The following is a 19,661-nucleotide window of genomic DNA, read 5'->3' as shown; positions in this document are numbered from 1 at the left end:
ATATTAATCTTTGAGAAGAAAAAAGTGCAGAGGAGAGATCTTGTGGGGATCGATGATGGACATTATTTAAAGGGTCTTTTGGTTCATAATTGATAGGGAAGGTGTGAGTCATTTGGTGCCACGATACTATACGTTTGTGAAGGTGACACGATGCAGAAATTAATTGAGGTTGTACACACCCAACAGTAGTATGAGATGTCCATGTTCTTCTTTCTTTTTTTGTACGACCTAGCTAGGGCCATGCATGCATGCCAATTATTATCTCACCATCCTCATTCCAAGGCTTACATTATACAAGCAATATAAAATCCCTAATTTCCTCCCCCCTCTCTTTTAATATATATTCCTATCATAAAATTAAGAAAGAATTATTATAAGGTCCTAAGAAAAAATTATATTCATACTAAAAAACTTTATAACAACTGAACAATTTGTAATGACAAGTTTTAGTACAGAAAATGACAACAGGTTCTAACTGCTTACTTGTTGTTAGAGTTGTTTTAGTAATTATCTTCCTCATCTGGGATTTTACAATAATTTTCCTTGAAATAAAACAATGCACCAATAATTGATGGACCGGACCTCTGAGGGGGGAAAAAGCTGATAATATAAAAAAATGTGTGTTTTCTTATCTTTGAGCTATAATGGTGGTGGGTTTAGACTTTAGAGGATGACGAAGGCCCCTTTGGCTCTCACACCCAACATTTGTCATCAAATCATATATGAACATTGCTCAAATATATTCGCAACATGACATACATAAATGATGATGAAAGTGTTTGTCAGTCCCATATACCTGAGGGGACATGGTAGATGGAGATTTCTGCTGTCATGAACATTATTTGATTCAATTATTTTTTTTGGGATCACATTTGATTTAATTATTAATGATAGCATTTGTATGATATGTTATATATGTATGTAGTGTATGTTGGAATTCTAGCATTTAATAACGATGGATTCATTGTAATTTCATCACGACGACGGGTGATGAATTATTATAAGATAATAGTTCTTAGAGTGTTTGGATGGTCCATTAATTGTTTGCTTAATTACGATATTTTAAACCAAATCAATCATGAGAAGAGTCATTTACATATGCTAGCGAGGGGAATACATATCTCATCATATAAGAATAAGAATGAAAACAATTACATTATTACCTCTGGTTCTTAATATAAGAGTTTGTTATGTATTTAATTTGATTATGAATATAAAATCTCAATCGATTTACATCTCGTATTTACTCTCTATGATAATTACGCATGTTAATTAAGGGGTTCTTATATCAATGAGTAATTTCAATGCAATAATAAAAAGAAAAAGACTAGGAAAGACAATATTTATTTATTACAAATAACTAATTTAACTACTTTTTTAATATCGGTAAAATAGCTATATAGCTCTTATATTAAGAACAAAGCATAAAGTAGTAATTACTACTAGTGATGATGGAAGACTTGAGATATTTAAGGTATTGCGTGAAGTGCAAATTGTATTGGTTATACTAGTAAACGGCAATAAAGAAACAAGGGTCATAGAAGGAATGATGAAATGATGTGATTATTCCGATAGGAATATAATGATAATTAGTGGAATGGGGAAGAAGGGAATGTAGAGGAGCAGTGGGAAGCATGAAGAAGAAGGGCCCAAAGGGCAGGCGCGTGTTGTGAAGCTGTTGTGCGTCTTGAAGAAAAGAGCCACGTTTTGTTGTGTGTCATCCTTCACTTCAAATATCCATCCGTCACAATCACCTCACATCACCCGATCTCCCTCTCTCTTTTTACTTTGCAATTTGCATCTCATTCTTGGAGGATCTGCGCATTATACGCGGAATATCCCCCCCAATATTTCACGTGTTTTATATATAATATATATAATAATATAATTTCTAAATATAAAATCTAGTATTATAAAGGAGATTCTATAATTTGTAAATACTCCCTTCAATTCTTAACATAATAATTAGTTTAATATTTAATTTTATTCTAAGTATAAGACCTCATTTTACTTTGTCTTTTATATTTATTCATCTTTTATTAAGATAGCTCTTATAGTAGTTACACATGTTAAAAGTTCTTGTTAATACATATGATTAGTAAAAATATTTTAGAAAAAAAACACCTATTTAATACAAATAAATAACTCAATAAATTTTTTTAATCTACTCAAATTAGTCAACTAGCTCTTATATTAAGAACCAAAGGTAGTATTTTATATTTAAGAATTGCACTATAAACCAGATATGATATTTAAGATCATATGCTGTACTATTGTCTCTCTGAAATATGAAAACTAGATAACTAATTTGCGAATATTAGAAAATTAGTTAAATTAATTATTTCTAGTAAATGAATATTGCTTTCTTAAAATATCCTTGTTAATTATATGTATCAGAATGGTAACTCTTTAATATAATTATTTTGGAAAAATGAATAAATAATATGAAAGAAAAAGTAGATTGTGATTTTATTTTTAAAACTAAATTAAATATCTAATTAGCTCTTATATTTAGAATTGAAACAAATATTTTTTTAACATATATTGAGAAAATGCCTTTTTTTTTTTAAAGTTGATTGTAACTTAGTTCTTATACCTTGAGTCAATCTCAATGTGCAACTGCCTTTATAATTTTGATTCAGTTAAAATTTGATTTTTAAACTTTAACTCACTATAACTTTATTCCTAATAGTTTCAACTACGTAAAACTTTAGTCTTTTAAGTTTGATGAAATATATAATTTTATTTTCTATAATATATGAGCTAATATTTTTAATGACTAAACTGTAAGAATTGATTGAGTTGCATAAAGAGTCAAGGCATATAATATGCCATTGTAAAATAAGTTTTTTAATAATATCATATTAATTAGTTACCTTCAACCAGGTTTACTAGTATATATAATCCTCATGCTCACTTCAAATTTATTTGGTTATAAACTTATAATAGTGATGTTGGTGTTATAATTTATATAATAGGGTCATATATACATATAGAGTGCAATTTTTATCAGTATTTTCGGTCTTAGTTATAAGACTTCGTTTGTAATCTACAAATGAGTTCTTATAAATAGAACCGGAGGTACTATTTATTATGGGACAGTTGCAGCAGTAAAGGGAAGGGGATGAGATTGCGATTGATCATATCATATCACGAATCCGAATCCAAATCCAAATCTTAATCTTCTCTTATTGAATGAGTAATGCATGCGCTCTATCCGTGTGCGATCCACATCTTTCTTTGTGCACAATTTCAACATGTGAATCACGCGCAGCTACCCCTCCAAAATCAAACCAAAATTATTCCCTAATTCCTTTTGGACCACCCCACTTCAATTTTTTGCAGCAGATCATAAGTAAATGGCTTTGAGGCCTAATGGTCTAGAAGCTTTTTTTCCTCTTCGTAAGTGAAAGGCTACAGATCCGATTTCACTCTAATATCAGATTATTAATACCTCATTTTCTAATTCAAAAAAGAAGTGTTCAAAATTGAATAGAATATGAAGAAAAAAAACTAATAATAAAATTTATCATTCAAATTATCTGGGGTTTATTTATTTATGTCAGGTCTTGCGTTTAAACCTTATACGTAAAGAATTCATGTTAAGAGGGTTTTATGGGCCCTAACTGGTAATTAAAAAGGAAAGGAGAAGAAGAAAGGCATGTGAGGGTCTGAAATGTGGGAGCTGTGACGGCTACAGCAGGGGAAAAGGAGGACAGGATCTATTCCCAGCAACATCCAATCTCTTCTATTCTATACATATTTTTTTTAAAGCAAAAAAAAAAAAAAGATCTCTCTTTTTTCTAGATAACCGCCTGCTTTGTGTACATATTGTTTGATCCATATATATTTCTTTACTTTTCACAATTTAAAATGAAAAAAATCACCTTCCTTTTTTATCTTTGTAATTTTTTAAAGCTTCAATTAGATCCTTTTGAAAGATGTATCTTTACTTTTTAAGCTTGAAGATTTTTTTTAGGCATAAGTATCTTTTTATTACAAATAACTACATTTGAGACACTGTCGGGTGCTAAATGTGAATACTTCTTCTAATTAATAGGAATTCAAACATTAGTTTGAACGGTTGTTAGGGACTAACTACCCAACCCTAGTTAGTGCTTGAGGATCTATTTTGTAATCATTATTATTTGAACCTCAAATAAACTGGAATCCTCCATGGTGGAGTATATGACATAAAGGAGATCCTTGGTGAAGTGCTAGAAACCGGCCACTAGTTACAAAGCTCCAATAAGGTATCGAGAGGGCTATCACAGACACGCTAAGGTGCGAAGCAATTACCCCTTTTGTAGAGATTTAATTCGTGTATGTTTGAGTTAGAGTTTGGAAAATCCTTCGCCAACTGTAATTTGCATACTGAAAATTAATGAGCGTAATATAATTTATGTTTAAATATTTTCTAATTAAAAAAGCCAGGTTTGTAAGACAACCATGATTTTAGGACCAACTTTTTTCCAAACAAAGGAGTTTTTCTCCAATAAACTTTGAGGTTTGAAAAACGTAGTTTTACAAGCCCAAAAATAAAATCAAACAGGTCATGTTGGTGCAAGTGATGAAAGATTATGTAAGAAAAGAAGGTGGAGAAATCTCTCTCTCTCTTTCTCTCTCTCTCTTATTTCTGGTACACAATAATTAAAATCATATGCAGAACAAAATTGAGTTTATCCAAACCATTGACCATTTATAACAATAATAAACAAATAATCAGAAAATTCTTGAACTCAGGAAGAGCCAAATTACTGGTGAAAAGATGTTAATTAGATAATAATTATACTCGCGGAATCTAAAAAGATGATTCCATATATTTGCTTTTCACAAATCACGAGAGACCATCCCCCTCACAAAAAATTCCTATTAGAAATGATAACAATCCTCTCAAAACCATCAAATATGAAGAGCCTGGATCAAGACGCAACTACCCGCGCGCACATTTATGAATTGATCGATCATTCAGATATATACTATCCATCCATGTTCACACAAAGTGGAACAAACTCGGCCTAATATTTCGTTGACAAGACCCCAGAATGTGTTTGATTCTCAAACAGACCAATTTATAATACTCCTCCGATCCCTAATATAGAATCTAATTGTTGAGTTGGTTTTGATCCTAAATATAAGATCTATTTATCATATTTATTAATTTTCTCTAGATTACTCCTATGGATACTCCCTCAACTATAATTAAGTAGAAGAGGGAAATGGGGTATTAAGAAAGATGATTATGGTGTTTTAGGAAAAATGTGTCACTTTTCTTATAAGTAACTAATTTACCTAACTCCCTTAATCTAATCAAATTAGTTAAATGGGTATTATATTAAAGAACGGAGGAGCACCTAAACCCACAAGCTAATGATTGAGATTTTTTGGTGATCATGATCATTATTGAACTTTTGCGGCTCTGAAATAACAGATGCATTAATTAGGTATAGTGGGGTTTGTTAATCAGCGTGAGGGAAATGAATTGAAGCTAAAAGTCATATTCTGTAGATGATAGGTATTAGAGACTCTGATGATTAATTATCATGATTAAATTGGTCGGCCTAGTAGTGTGATTTGTACTTCTAGATTAGAGCATTAAGCATGCCTTGATATATCATTCGCCCAATTTTCGATCATGATTATGTTGTGATTATGCTGTCTGCATTATCCACAGGTTAGTGTTTGTGTGTGTGCGCGTGTGAGGATAAAGATGTTTTGAAGGATAATAGCCTCACACCACAAAATTAAAAAGGCTAATTAATTAGCTTCTTTACTTAATTAATTGGACCTGTATATAAACCAGTTTCGATTGCTATGTTTAACAAGTCATTATGCTCAAACCAGATATACATTAAATCACTAACATATATAAGAGCTCATAAGGCACAAGCTTCTTTTCTTTTCTTTTTAAATACAAAGTTTCTTTCTTTTTTGGAAAAGGCTATATATATTTGAGTTGATCCTCAACAATTGACTTCTAGGCTTTTACCTTGATCGTCTCAACGTTTGAATTTTCTACAAGGAAGATCCATATTTCTTTTTATTACATCCTCCACGTTTAATTTTAGAAGTTTGAATTTTACTTTTCATTAATATATTACAACTTAAAGATAAAGCAAATGAGAAATTTTAGATAAGCTGAAACCTATTTGAGTTATGTATCTGTAAGCTTAACGTAGAGTCGTTTATTCTAATTTGACATCGTTATAGTGAAATCTCTGAGATTTCCCAAAAAAGACTATCCACAATTAGAGAGGCTAAATTGGGTTTTGGGTTAGGCATTAATCAATCCTTTGTACACTTCTAAACCATGGTAGAATTTGTACTATTTATCAAAATTGGGGCATAATAAATTCTGATAAATAGTTACAAACTCTATATAGTTTTAGAAGTGTACATGGGACTGAGTAATGCCTTGCGAAATGGTAGATGATTTTTAACATGTCTTGAATGGGCTAATTTCAGGGCAGAGCAGGATGGGTTGGATTCCATAAGGCTCGGTAATAACCCCATTAAGGTTTTAAAATAGAAAAAGAGAATGTAATGGAGTGGTAATCTCAGTTGTTACTTGGCAATCTTAGGTTTGACAGTTGATTACTTTTCTCTGGAATTGCCTGTTACAATGCCAGCAAGTGATTTGTTTTGGAGATGTAGTTTTATTTATGTTGATCATTAGGTGAAATTAAACACAGTTGCTGCTGAAAGCGTTACATTTTGTCTGTGTTGGCCAAGAAAGAAAACATGAACATTTCTTTGGAACGCTTTACCATGATGTTGAGTCTTTTAAAGCAATTTAATTTTATTAAGGAACTTATTAGTAGGCATCTAACATTTGTAAGTGTAACTGAATTTTTCTGTTGGGAAATGCTACTGCAGAATTGTGGACTAAGGATACAAGGCTATGTTTTAAAGGACAAAGAGATCCTTTCGCGTCAAGGAATACAGAATGCAAATCTGAACCAAGATTCCACCACGGAACATGTTGAGTTGTTTTGTATTTTACAGAGAGAACTCTATTTGTGTTGCAAAGGTTGGGTAATAAAAACAGCAGAATCACACCAATTAAACATTTCCATTATCATAAATGAAACATTTCACAAAAACCCTTCGTTTTTACCAACATTGCCCTCCTCTTGTTTTGATTCTGGTTCATCCTCATGTGCAAGGTCATAGGTTGTATGGACACCTATGAATACATAGTACAGAAGCATTATTGCAGAACAAATCAGAAACCTCCAGAATGCCGCAGGATCTAATGATCCCAACAGAAAAACGTTCATAGCAATGGACAATGAAGGCAGCCATGGAACCAGTGGAACACCCCAAACCTTCGGAGTTCGCTGTTTTGGAAGGAAAGCCATTACCAAAGTTGCAACAAACCAGACAATAGCAGATACTGAATAACCAATCCAGCCTAGCTTACCTGAGCTCCAAAGTGCTGTTCCAACAGCACAAGAACCAATAACAACACATAAGAGCACCACAAGTTTGATGAAATCATTTGTTGATGTTCTATCCCTGACATAATATCTCCTCACCAGTAAAGCAACACCCATGAGCATAAAAATGAACAGAGTGCTGAAAGAGAAAACACTAGACAAAACATCCAAACTAGAGAAAAAGGCAATAATTGCACTGCCTATAGTAATCAAAAGTGTAGCATTCACAGGGGTTCCAGTTCTTGGGTGAACACGAGCAAACAAGGGTGGGATCATGTGAGATCTTGCAATCTGAGTTGTATACCTAGCTTGACCTAGAGATCCAGCGAGCAAGCTTGTGGTCATTCCCTTCAATGCGCATATACTCACAAGATACTTAGCCCAATTCATTCCGATTTTCACAAAGGCAACAGAATAGGCAGCATCCTTATCTATCTCAGTGTATTTCTGCATCATTGTGAGTGCTAAAGCCATTACACAATATATCAAAGTAATCATAGTCATTGAACCAATCAAACCCACTGGTATATCCCTGGAAGGTTTTTTGGTTTCTTCAGCCATGGTTGCCACCATGTCAAAACCAGTGTAAGACCAAAACACTACTGCTGCGGCCTCAAACACTCCTTTTGCCCCAAATGGGACAAAAGGTACTAAGTTTGAAGTCTTGGCGTGAATAAAAGCGACCACGATTATAAAGCCAATTATAAACGTGGTAGCTATAGAACTAAGCCAGTTCAGTATTGAAGTCCTTCTTGTTCCAGAGACAGCAATGCCATTAGCAATTAGAAGCACCGTAACAGCCAAAGGATCTAACATGTTAAAACCTTCTTTGAAAGCACCCACTCGAATTCGTAGAAAATCAGGGTCGTCTTTGATCATAGTAGAAAAATAAGATGTCCAAGACCGACCCAATCCAGCAGCACCCACAAGAGCCTCTAAGAAAATGTTTCCAGCGGCAATAAAGGCCACAAAATCACCCAATTCGATACGCAGGAAAGAAAACGAACCTCCGGCGACAGGGATTTCGACGGCGAATTCGGTGTAGCAGAAAGCGGAGAGCAACGCGGAGAGGCCGGAAGCAGCGTAGGATAAGACAATTGCCGGTCCCGCATGGGCACGTGCTTCTTGGCCGGTAATGACGAAGATGCCGGAGCCGACGACAGCGCCAAAGCTTAGCCACATCAAGTCCCACCAAGTGAGGCACTTCCTCATATCATTCTCGCTCGCCTTGGGTAGCTTAAGGAGCTCATATTCGTCAGTGGAGCGGTCGGTGAGACGGTCCAAGAGGCGAGGGCATGTCTCCGACAACGCCTTCCTGTAGGATTGGAGGCTATGGAAAGAATCTCCCGGGAAAAGATCGTACTTGGTCAACCGCCAGTAACTTCTTCCGGCGCCGTCGGAAGTTGGTTCCGACTTTTGCGTCCGCTCATCCATGGCGTGCCAAGCAGACGAAGAGGAAGGGAATGCAAGAAGAAAACAGTCTACAGATCCATGAACTGATGAAGAAGACGATGATTAAACTTCGTTAACGCAGATTGATGACAAAACATTCTAAGGGCCTGTTTGGATGCTCTGAAACCGTGCTTTCAGAAGCACTTTTCCGCAAAACGAGGTAACTTCCTCCACATATTTACTTCGTAATTCGTAAAAGCACTTCTGAAACCATAGTTTTGTTTTTATCCAAACACTCCCTAAATTCAATTCAAATTCAATGTGATTCGCGAGGTTCTCAGATCTCTGCTCGTCTTATTATCAGGATTAGAACATGTTCATCTGTATTTAATTATTAATTGAGATTGAGATGTTACCGTCGAGATAATTGGGAATGCATCAGGTTTGGAATTGCCTCCACATTCATTATTTACTGTATAATTCACGAATCAAGAATTATATTTTTGTATATTAAGCTATTTAATTTACTACTTTTTTGATACGCAGGAAATTATCTCATTTATATTTAGAACTTTAAAACACATAAATTCGGCGGAAAATATAATTTATTAGTCAAACATAAAAATTAAACATAATTAGCGGAAAATCCTGGAAAGAGAAAAGACGGAAAGTCAACTATTAGGAGATAAGCTGCAAACAGAAACTGATGCTACTGTTAAATGTTGGCATTGAAACATTTTTAATTATTTAATACTACCTCCTATCCTCAATATAAGATCTTGTTTGACTTTTATTTTAGTCCTAAATATAAGATCCCAATCCACTTTTTCTCTCATATTTATACATTTTTTTTCAAAGCAGCCCTTCTAACAATGATAGTTCTAATCAATACACTTGATTAGTAAGGATATTTTAGGAAAGACAACACTTATTTAGGACAAATAACTAACTCAACTTACTTCTTTAATCTCCTCAAATTAGTCAACTGGCTCTTATAATTAGGACCAAAGGTAGTACTCCATTATGATTAAAAAAATGCTATCAAAAAATTGATACGCTATTTTTGTGCACTAAAAGAAAAATATTCAAGTCTGTCCTCTCCTTTTCTTTTCTTTTCTTTTTTTTTTGCCTTTTTTACCCTAATATTGTGCAGGTCGTTATTTAAGTTTTCTTAAAGGAAAACATTTGCTTATAAATAGCGGCAAGAGTTGATTGACTTATATTGAATTGTTTACCTTTATTTGTTTGTATTAGTTTCTTTAAAAATATTGTATACATTATAATAAGTTGACGTTGGTTTAATTTCTTTTTTCCAACAGACTTTGGGTTAATATTCGCAGTAGTGGTTTTTTTATTTCAAATTAAATTTTATAAATTAAAACTGGAGTAAAACTTAATGAGTGCGATGTGATTTATATTTGAATATGTTTTTTTTTTTTTGTAAAAAGTTAGTTTGAGAACTCCAAAATGTATTTTTAGCTTCAACTTAATTTTTGGATTATTTATTTATTTATTTGACTCTAATGGCAACGAAACAAAATTTTTGAGCTGAAATTGGTCAAGTTAGTTTTTAGGCTTTTAAAATTACAAAAGCTAATCCAAATAAGACTCTGCAAGCGTGAATTTTATTTGAAGTAAAAGAAACAATTAGCAGTTTAAATCGAAAAAAAGCTAAAATTTTTGGATAGGTGAATCCAACTTGACTCATAAATATGTGAAATTTAGCAATAAAAATATAATGAGTATACTAAATTTGATTAATGCTGGCCGACACAATTGGCCGACTTAAAAGGTATACAGCTTTTGAAGGGACATTAACGAGCTTAATCTGGCAGATAAATAACATGGGAAGAATGTGACGAAAAACAAAAAATGGGTTTAGCGTGTGTACCACTTACGATAGCAAAACTTATTTCACACCCAATTAACATAGAAATCACAGATTTTACATTTTAATAAAACCATAATCAGTTTAGATTTCTTGATGAGTATGCTTCTTTGGAAGTAAAACTCGAATAATATGGAACATTGGAGTTCATTTGTCGTACCAATATTAATTAATATCCTTGAATAAAAAGAGAAGTAACTAAATTTTATTCCTATAATGAATTGCATAAGACTAATACAATATCTAATAATATCAGAGAGAACCAAAGAAACTAGAAACATTCTAAAATTGTACATTTCACTGTCTCATCATAAGCATATTTGGTTCTAGACATGCCTGATAAACCAATGAGCTTATGAAGAAATATGACACTTTAAAAGGAAACAGATTAAGCCCAAGAAATGTCACTGTCATCTTTACAATTTCCAATAACCAAAAAAAAAGGGGGGGTATGTTTAGAAGAGCTAAATTATGCCTCAATCAACTAAGTATTGAAAATTTTGAGGCATAGCACCTACTCCATCTACAACCTGCAGAATTTTCAAGAGCTAGAGTTCATAATGACTGTAAGTCCTGGCAATGGGGTTAGTACTCCCATAATATACATACCTACCACAGTCGCCATTTGAAGGAGGTTCAATTGAAGAATGGCTGGCACTTTTTGACTGGTTCATTCGCCGTGCCCATTCGAGATTATGGTTCGACAAATCGGGGTCAAATGGCGGATGGTTTGACAAGTTGGTGCCAAATGCCTGCCCATTCTGGGGAACGAATCTTGTTAATGGCCTACTGTGTAAGAACTTCCTGTGACAAACAGAATTTCTGGAATTTTCTGTGGTGTAATTGAATATTGATGAAAATTGATCCATATTGCATGAATCACCATAATCCACAGTACTGAAGGAGTCCCGAGTACTCTCAGTCGTGAAAGAGGCCTCATCGGAGCTGGTGAAGAGTGACCAATCACTTGATGTAGCATCTGAAAACTCTCTGCCATTGTTTTCAGTGTAGGTTTCTGTCACTGGCAAAAAGTTCCTATTGGTACTTCTTTGAAGGGTGCCATTGGAAGTATCAATATAGTTAGTAGTGCTTTCAGGTCTGGCATTGTGTGAAGGCTCTGGTACAACAAATTGTCGGCTATCTCTTCTGTGTCCTGATTTAGAAGGCTTGTGGGATTCTACTGGGTATTGCTTTGAAGAGCTGGGAACTTGTTGCTGTTTGACCTTCCCAGAAAATGCAGATTGAGGGCGAGGGCTAGACCTGCGAAAAATTATGCAACGTATAAAATTTATGATGAGCCATATTATTCCCAAGCGGTGGGCAGTGCAATTAATTCCCGAAACTCTGCAATTTATAGGTGGTCCACCTAGTTTACGAGGAAGAAAGATTCTAAACCATTATGAGTTTGTAACAGAATCTCTACCTCATGTAAAATAAGATATAAGCTCCTTCTAACATCACTTGACTAATTAGCACCGGCTGAACCTGATAATAGAGTGTAATAATATGAGAAATTAACCCAATTAAACTTGATAATTCAAGCAAATTATTAGTAGCAATAATCATAGAAGAAAGTGCATGTCACTTTCTTGGTTTTCTTCAGATGGAACCATATTTAACAAACATATAATAATATATACATGTGTGTGTGTGTGTGTATAAATTTAATGACAGATTTAGGTTCTCTATGAACAAAAAACAAAATTCCAAAGTTGAGACGGGAGTACAGAAGTCACTGTCACATCTCGGACGTATGTGCTTATTGGTTTTAATAATAAGGCATTATAAGATAGTCGTCAGTATCTTGTTATTCAGATTAACTTCTCATCCATATATAATATACAAAATACAGCTACACAGGGAATAATCATAAGCTTCATAGGCCTTTCCACACAAACCCTAGGTAGTTTTGAAAGCTTTCTCAGATCAGAAGTTATTTGCTCTTTGCTTCTGTTTAACAATAAATAAAGAATTAATTAAGCATCTCTAAATTCAAATCTACCCCATAAAACATTATCTGGTATGTTCTGGGTTGAGTATGTAGAACCATGAGTGAGGATCTTATGAATGGTCATTGTGAAAATTCAGCAAAAGCATAAACTTTAATCTAACAGCTTTACTGCGACCCCCCCCCCCCCAAAAAAAAAGAGGATATATGACAAATGAAAGTTCACAAAAATCTGAACTCATTGACTTTCATGATCTCTTACCTTTTCCAAACTTATATGACAAGAAATTCAGGGAAAGTGAAATAGTTCAGAAAGAAAATGTCGTGCAATAAAAAGAAGTTAAATACACAAAATGACTCACAACATGCAGAGAGCAAAGAAGGCAGCAGACTTACTTCAGTATCGTCTATCCTGAACCAATTTCCTTGCAGATCTTTCACATATGAAACATAATGTCCAGAGAAAGATGCATTTAGTGTGTCCAGGTGAACAACAACAGCATAAAGCATGTAAAGTGGAGGAACATCCCCCTTTCCAGTCATGAAAGGAGTCATATTCAGCATTTCAGGGAAAGTTATGCACTTGTTAATTTTTCCATATCTTCCTTCCTGATGATGCAGAAACAAAAGCAGGATATTTAAATGGGTTAACATATGAAAAGGAAAGAATTTAGACGCAATCAGATATTTAATAACAAAGTTCCACCAAATATAAATCTTAGAGAGGGCAAGTGGCTGTGCCTGAGACTGAATACCAAAGAACGGAACACTGAACAGTGTAAGTTTTTAATGAATGGACGAGCAACACAGTTTATAGAATGATCTAACATTATCTATGTAATACCTGAAATCTTTTCAAGACAATCGTGAGGATGTTTGGGGCCTCGTGTATGCTGAGCTTCTTTCTAGCACGAACATATGTAGTGCACCTTGTTCCAAATGTGAAAAAGACAGGTGAGCTTCTAAAACTGAAAGTGATAGAACTAAAGGTCTCATCGCTTTCTTTTGCAACCTCTCTTTCTTTGTTATGATTAATATAACCAATTATGATACATGCAATGCAATAGTTATACAAAAATGAGATTATCAGACCTTCCACATTTGTACATATTTTCTCCATCCAAGTCTTCTGGGGATGTAAATTGCGTCAGTGCATCTTCCAAAGATTCGACCCAACCCAATATCTCCAGTGTTAGATCCATAATGTTCTCATATCGTTCTGACTCATGGTTACAATTCAAACATTTCACCTATAGTCATGAAATGGCAATGTCATCAAACATTCAAAAAGCTGCCCATAAAAACTTGCAACCAGAGGAAAAAAAAACTTGACAAGACAAAAGTGTGGCGAACACCTTGGATTGAAGACGACCACCAAAAGTGTGTTGTATAAAAGTTGTTTCTTGAAGTCTAGGATCAACCTTTTTCTCACCCCCAAGTCTCTCCAAGCATATAGATTGCATTGACGCAATTAGAAGCCTACATAAACAACGCCTTCAGTTGCATATTAACTAAGCATAACTTAAGACCTTATTATCATATTTTAGCATAAAACAGAGAACTATATCAAGAAAAGTACAAAACTAAATATCAAGGAATTAATGAGAATAGTATAAAAAGATGTTTGAAGAGGAAAATTAGTATCCCTTAAACATGTGAATGCCAAAAACAAATTGACCAGCTTATCCAAAAGACCTTAAAAATTCATGGGCGTCTTCTTGACTTCCATCACCCATTTGGGAATTTATGCTCCTCATATGCCAAAGTATCCTGCTAGGAGATAAAGGGCCCCCATTTTCTCTTAAAATCATTATCTGTTGCTCTAGCTCACACATGAGACACCAGTCTTTTGTACAACCTGGCAACAAGATTAAAAATAAAAACATTTCCCGGGAAAGCAACTATTCTCGTTTTAGTAATGCATGTTTATTTATATTTATAATAATATTGAAGAGAGAGAGAATGTACATACAGGCTTTTGAATGTGATCTACAAAGAAAATAGACGACAAGAGGCTTTGTGCACGTCAAGCATTGCAAGACAGCATTGGCATAGCAACTGCAAAATAATAAAGATATATAAATTGATCACCATCCCATGACATCTAAAATTGATTCAATATAAAGATTTCCCACAAAATTTTCTTCTAGCAGAATATGGGCTATTTTGTCAATTAAACAAACAAGTCTCTTCTACCCTTTCAAATTTCTAGTGCATAAAGGTTTAAATTAATGACAAATGATTGCATGCCTACTTGAAGCAACAAGTTAAATAAATTAGTTGTACTGTATCAAATATGCCTACGGCACTCAAACATCCACATGGCCAACCTTCTCTTTTTGTTCAATACGTTTCAAAACATTTTGTAAGTTCCAAAATAGCTCAAGAGCTTACAGAAAATTTTACTAATGCAAATCGCGATGAAAGTTGCATTTAATTTAAATTAGAAACTCTAGATTTAGTTCATTTTATACTTTGATAGACATCTTATGTTACATTTGATATGTTTGTTTAAGACTCAAATTTTATGTACTTAGCTTTTTCATGTGCTAATTTGTCCAAAACACACCCTAACCCACACCCAAACCCTAAAATTTAGACATTGTTATATCATAGATATTGTATCATGTCATAAATATGTGCACCATATCAGTGCTTCCAAGGGCAGCCCCCTTGTATTAACAAAAAGTACAAGTGATCTGTCCACCATGTAATCGTCATTTCTATTGATCTTTCCTCACATTTCTATGATTTGTTGGATTATGCTAGTAATACCTGTTTCCACAATTTACAAGGCCCCTGGGGTATATGCCAAACACTTCACTCTGGAAAAACCGTACAAAGTCATCATAAGGGAACAACATCTGAAACATCAAGAAATGTCAAGTCAGAATGGAATCAGTTTCCAAATCAAGGCCTCAGTCATACGTTCTTGAGTAGGAAACTCATTAAAGAAATTAAAACTTGATGCGTCTACAGAAAACTTACCTTCATCGTCTTGCACCTGTCTCCACTACCTTCAGAGGTGGCCATCTCAGTATGTTTTGCTGACTTCCTTAGCCCCATCATTTTCCTTATTTCAATGCTTGCAGCTCCATTGCTACCTTGTGAAGGCATGGTGTTCCTGATCCCAGAAACTCCTGCATGATCAATAAAGATTTCTTTTTGAGATAGACTCAGCATCATTAAACAATGCCAAATGTAGAGCACCATACAAACTACCAATAGTGAACTTGAATTACACAAATCACATAATATAGTGAATAAAAAAGAACTTTTCTACTGTACTAACTTGGTTCATCGGCAGTTTGCCCTTCCATCTCCATTTCTCGGCAAAATAAATCAACTGATGCCTTCAACGTTGATTTGGAACATTTAGTCTTGGGAGGGCGGGGTGATTTTTTAGCTTTTATGCTTCCTTTGATTGTCGTTTCAGACAAGCATTTGGCTTGTTCTGCTTCACTGGAAGAACAATTTACCCCATTGACAACATGTCCTCCATTGGCAGCATCATCTATTTGAAATTGATCCAATAGTTCACCAATGACTGCTACATTTGATGAACACGAGTGTCCTTCATCGTTTTTTGGGCTACAAGCATTTCCAAGTTGATTTTGATGGTTATCATCGTCAAGCATCGTGCTCCTTGGGGCGTTTTGTCCGTTTATATAGACCTCATTAGCATTAACCTTCTTAGCATTTTCTTCTTCCTTTACAGCATAGTCATTATTTTTTAACTACAGCAACAATTTATCATGATAATTAGACATAAAAAATTATCAATTTAGAAAATGTTTTAACATTGAATATCAAAGTCAAACAAGCAAACCTTCTGTCTCACAGACACCTCTTTTGATGCCACAACAGAAGAGGGAGAACTGCTAGCTTTACATCCAGAGGAATTAGTAGAAGAATCATTTGTGGTCTCACTGTTTCTTCTACGTGCTTCTCTACTGGATTTATGAGATGTTCTTCTCTCAGAGGTGGAGACATGAGAATTATTAAAGAGAGCACAATTTTCCATAGCAGAGGAGTGATGCCAATTGGCAGGTGGACCAAATTGTCTGAAGGTGAGTTCTCGTTAAAAGTATTCACCAAGTTATGAGCACAGAGCTGAGAGTTCATATTTTCATAACATAAGCCACAAATATGACTGAACTCGTCAACTGGAACAGCTAGAGGAGATGAGTTTAATTTATGAGTTTCCAAAATTTGACATTCATGCTTGTGAACTTGCCTCCAATGAATTATTTGACAATTCCCAGAGCTGCAAACCAATTTAAAGTGAGTTTTGAGAAACAAAATTTGAAGATAAAAAAGAATGTTATGTTTTCTGCATACATGACTGCAATAGGAGATTTTTCAAGCAGGTAATCAAATATAAAATCTATTCACGCCTAAGTATGGAAGTTTACTATCATTCACCGAATCTGCATACTAATAGCTGTCTATGAGTACAATAGGAAAGCTTGATAATTATTAAATTAAGAGGGAGGAAGCTCTCTTTATTCAACAAAAGAAACAAGAGAGGCATTAAATTTGTGAAAGAAGTGCATAATATTTATCTGTACGCACATTTTTTATAATTTTTAATACACACTATAAATACAATTTGATAGGACTCCACGTCCTATCCTAGTTTACTCTAGGAAGAAACGTTCAGTATAAGGGTAGTAAACTATGTCGCTTTTCATGTTCCTTGGAGGGATAAGCGACCAATTTTCTCTATTTCTTTATCTCCCTATGAACTGCATGTTTGCAACAAAAGGGGCAGAAGTTTCTTAATTCCAATCGACTAGGTGTATTGTGGCCATTCCTTTGAGACTTTGAAGTACCCACTGATTTCTTATATAGAAGGCACAGAAGCGAAAAAGTAACAAGAAAAAAGATAACAAAACTCCAAATTCCCTAATTCCATTGCTCATCCCGTCAACCTTTAGAAAATATTAAAAAGCAGAAAAGTTCTAGGGAAACAAAAATGAAGAAATTCAAACGAGAACAACCCAAATAGGAGAGGAGGCAACTTATTTAAGCATGATTTCCTTGTCCAGTGGTGATTTTCACATCCATTAGTGAAGTCCATCAGTTACAAATATCAAATAACCTTCCCGCTGGAATGCACTAGTCCCCAGATAACCATCTTCAGACAAATGTTCATTGATATGAATTCCAAACACGCTTGAAACTTGTGTCTGAAAGTATTAGGGATCACAGAAAATAAAATTTCTTTTGCAACAAACATCAGGTAAACAAATTACCAATATCTAACGGTCTTGCATCTGGAGCACCGGGTTTTTGCTGGAGCAGAACACCTAGCACACACATGTAGTCCAATCTTTGGAGAAGAAACAGGAGGAACAACATCAGAAATAGCCATTTCTTCCACTCTGCTAGCTTCTTCAGCAGCCAATTGTGCAAGTAAAGTTATCCTATCTCTCTTCTTTGCAGCCTCACTCCATTTTCCAAGTAAGAAATAAGCAACCAGAGGGAGTACAACTAAAACCACAAACAGGGCAGGTATATCAGATTCACGCGGTTCAAGCATGTCCCCACCAGCTTACTCATATCCAGTTTTGCTGTAAATCACTGATCAGAAAATGAGTCCAAGTAAATGACATCCAGATGAACCGGAACTTCGAGGCAGTGCAAGTCAAGGACCACCACGCAAACCTGTCAAGTTGTGGTCCTTAAATTTGATGGACTAAGGTTACCCAAAATTAAAGCAAATAATCGACTTATAAAGTTGACCAAAAATAAAAACAAATAATAATCTACCCATAAGCTGTGCTGATTTAAGACATTTTACTTGTGAATGATGTATGCTATATGGTTGTTAGAACTATAATTGAATAAAGGAATAGATGCCTTAAACTTGCTGATTTAAGCATAAGCATGGGTATAATTAAAAACAATATCAATTAGTTTAAGTGAAAATGAAAATACGAAGTAGAAACTGCCAAGCTGTATGTTATCATTAAGCATCCTGAGCAGTTACCTCATAAACTATTCCAGGCTGGCGAATTCTTTCACATCATGAAATTAATCGTTCATCAAAGAACACAACGAAAAAATAGAAATATTTGTCACGGCCGCTCACCAGGTCTGCGAAATAAGGAAAAACAATTAACCATACTAAATGACATCTCAATAATACACAAAAAGACGTCAATGGCGAGAGCAATGATTGCAAATAAAAAATTCATTAGAACAGACGAAAACTCTCCCCAAGGACACCCATTACTCGAATTTTTAACTCAACTAACACCCATTTGCCGCCAGCATAAAATTTCACGATTTTGCAAAGAAGAACGACGATTTTATCAAAAGAAACCAGCTGAACCACCCTAGAGTTCCCCAAGCTGCAAAATTCAGCAACACAGACTTCCCTCTCATTCAGCACAGCAGCGAGAAAACTAGCCCAAATCTCAGAAACGAATGAGAGAAACCCAGAAAAGATGAAGCATTTCCCAACCGAGATTCGAGTACAAGAAAGTACAGGATAAAAGCAAAGCAAAGCAAGTCGAAAACTTTGAACAAAAACTCACACTCAATAATGCAACCAGAGCGAAATCCACAGGAAACTTGGTGCGCAGTGTCTTCTCCTCCTCCTTCTTCAAAAGATTCTTTGATTCCCAAACCAGACTTCTTCCCCACCAACAGCTTGCTTCCCTGCAGCGTCCGCTTCACACTCAGAACTTAGCACCCTGTTGTACTCTTCAATTTTTAACATTTGGGATTTGCAAGATCTCATCAGCGAGTCCCGAAAAAGGGTACAAAATCAATGCCCGTACACGTGGCACAGGTCTACTTGATGGAAAGTATCCAAAGGGGTGGGCCCTACCGAAAGGAAAGAGGAGAGAGATTGGCCAAATGAATGGGGACCGTAGGATCTGGTGATGATGGAATGAGAGTGTATGGTAGTTGGTTGTGAGAGAGACATGATAACATAATAGTCAGAAGGAAGGAAGGCGGGGGAGGGGGGTGATGTTCGTGA

General features: G+C 34.9%; 2 protein-coding genes across 2 annotated transcripts; both read right to left on the bottom strand.

Annotated features, from left to right (window-relative positions):
* Positions 1 to 6,889: 6,889 nt before the first annotated feature.
* LOC114721998 (cationic amino acid transporter 8, vacuolar) lies at positions 6,890 to 8,988 on the bottom strand. The gene has a single exon (XM_028907909.1). It carries the CDS (start codon positions 8,871 to 8,873, stop codon positions 7,095 to 7,097), a length of 1,779 nt encoding a protein of 592 aa, XP_028763742.1. The 5' UTR covers positions 8,874 to 8,988; the 3' UTR covers positions 6,890 to 7,094.
* Positions 8,989 to 10,902: 1,914 nt separating this feature from the next.
* LOC114721997 (ubiquitin carboxyl-terminal hydrolase 15) lies at positions 10,903 to 19,369 on the bottom strand. The gene is given in 16 exon segments (XM_028907908.1): positions 10,903 to 11,979; positions 12,143 to 12,204; positions 13,064 to 13,276; positions 13,512 to 13,596; positions 13,760 to 13,917; positions 14,023 to 14,146; positions 14,363 to 14,525; positions 14,640 to 14,725; positions 15,443 to 15,531; positions 15,656 to 15,807; positions 15,960 to 16,404; positions 16,497 to 16,699; positions 16,702 to 16,934; positions 17,926 to 18,368; positions 18,663 to 18,769; positions 19,213 to 19,369. Coding segments are annotated over 14 exon segments (3,012 nt in total). The 5' UTR covers positions 18,213 to 18,368; positions 18,663 to 18,769; positions 19,213 to 19,369; the 3' UTR covers positions 10,903 to 11,267.
* Positions 19,370 to 19,661: the final 292 nt, after the last annotated feature.

This window comes from Neltuma alba, unplaced genomic scaffold (assembly GCF_004799145.2).
Source record: "Neltuma alba isolate B1F8T4 unplaced genomic scaffold, ASM479914v2 tig00012081_pilon, whole genome shotgun sequence".
Lineage (NCBI taxonomy): Eukaryota > Viridiplantae > Streptophyta > Magnoliopsida > Fabales > Fabaceae > Neltuma > Neltuma alba.
Note: the sequence above shows the minus strand (reverse complement) of the source record. Positions and strands in the feature narration are given on the sequence as shown.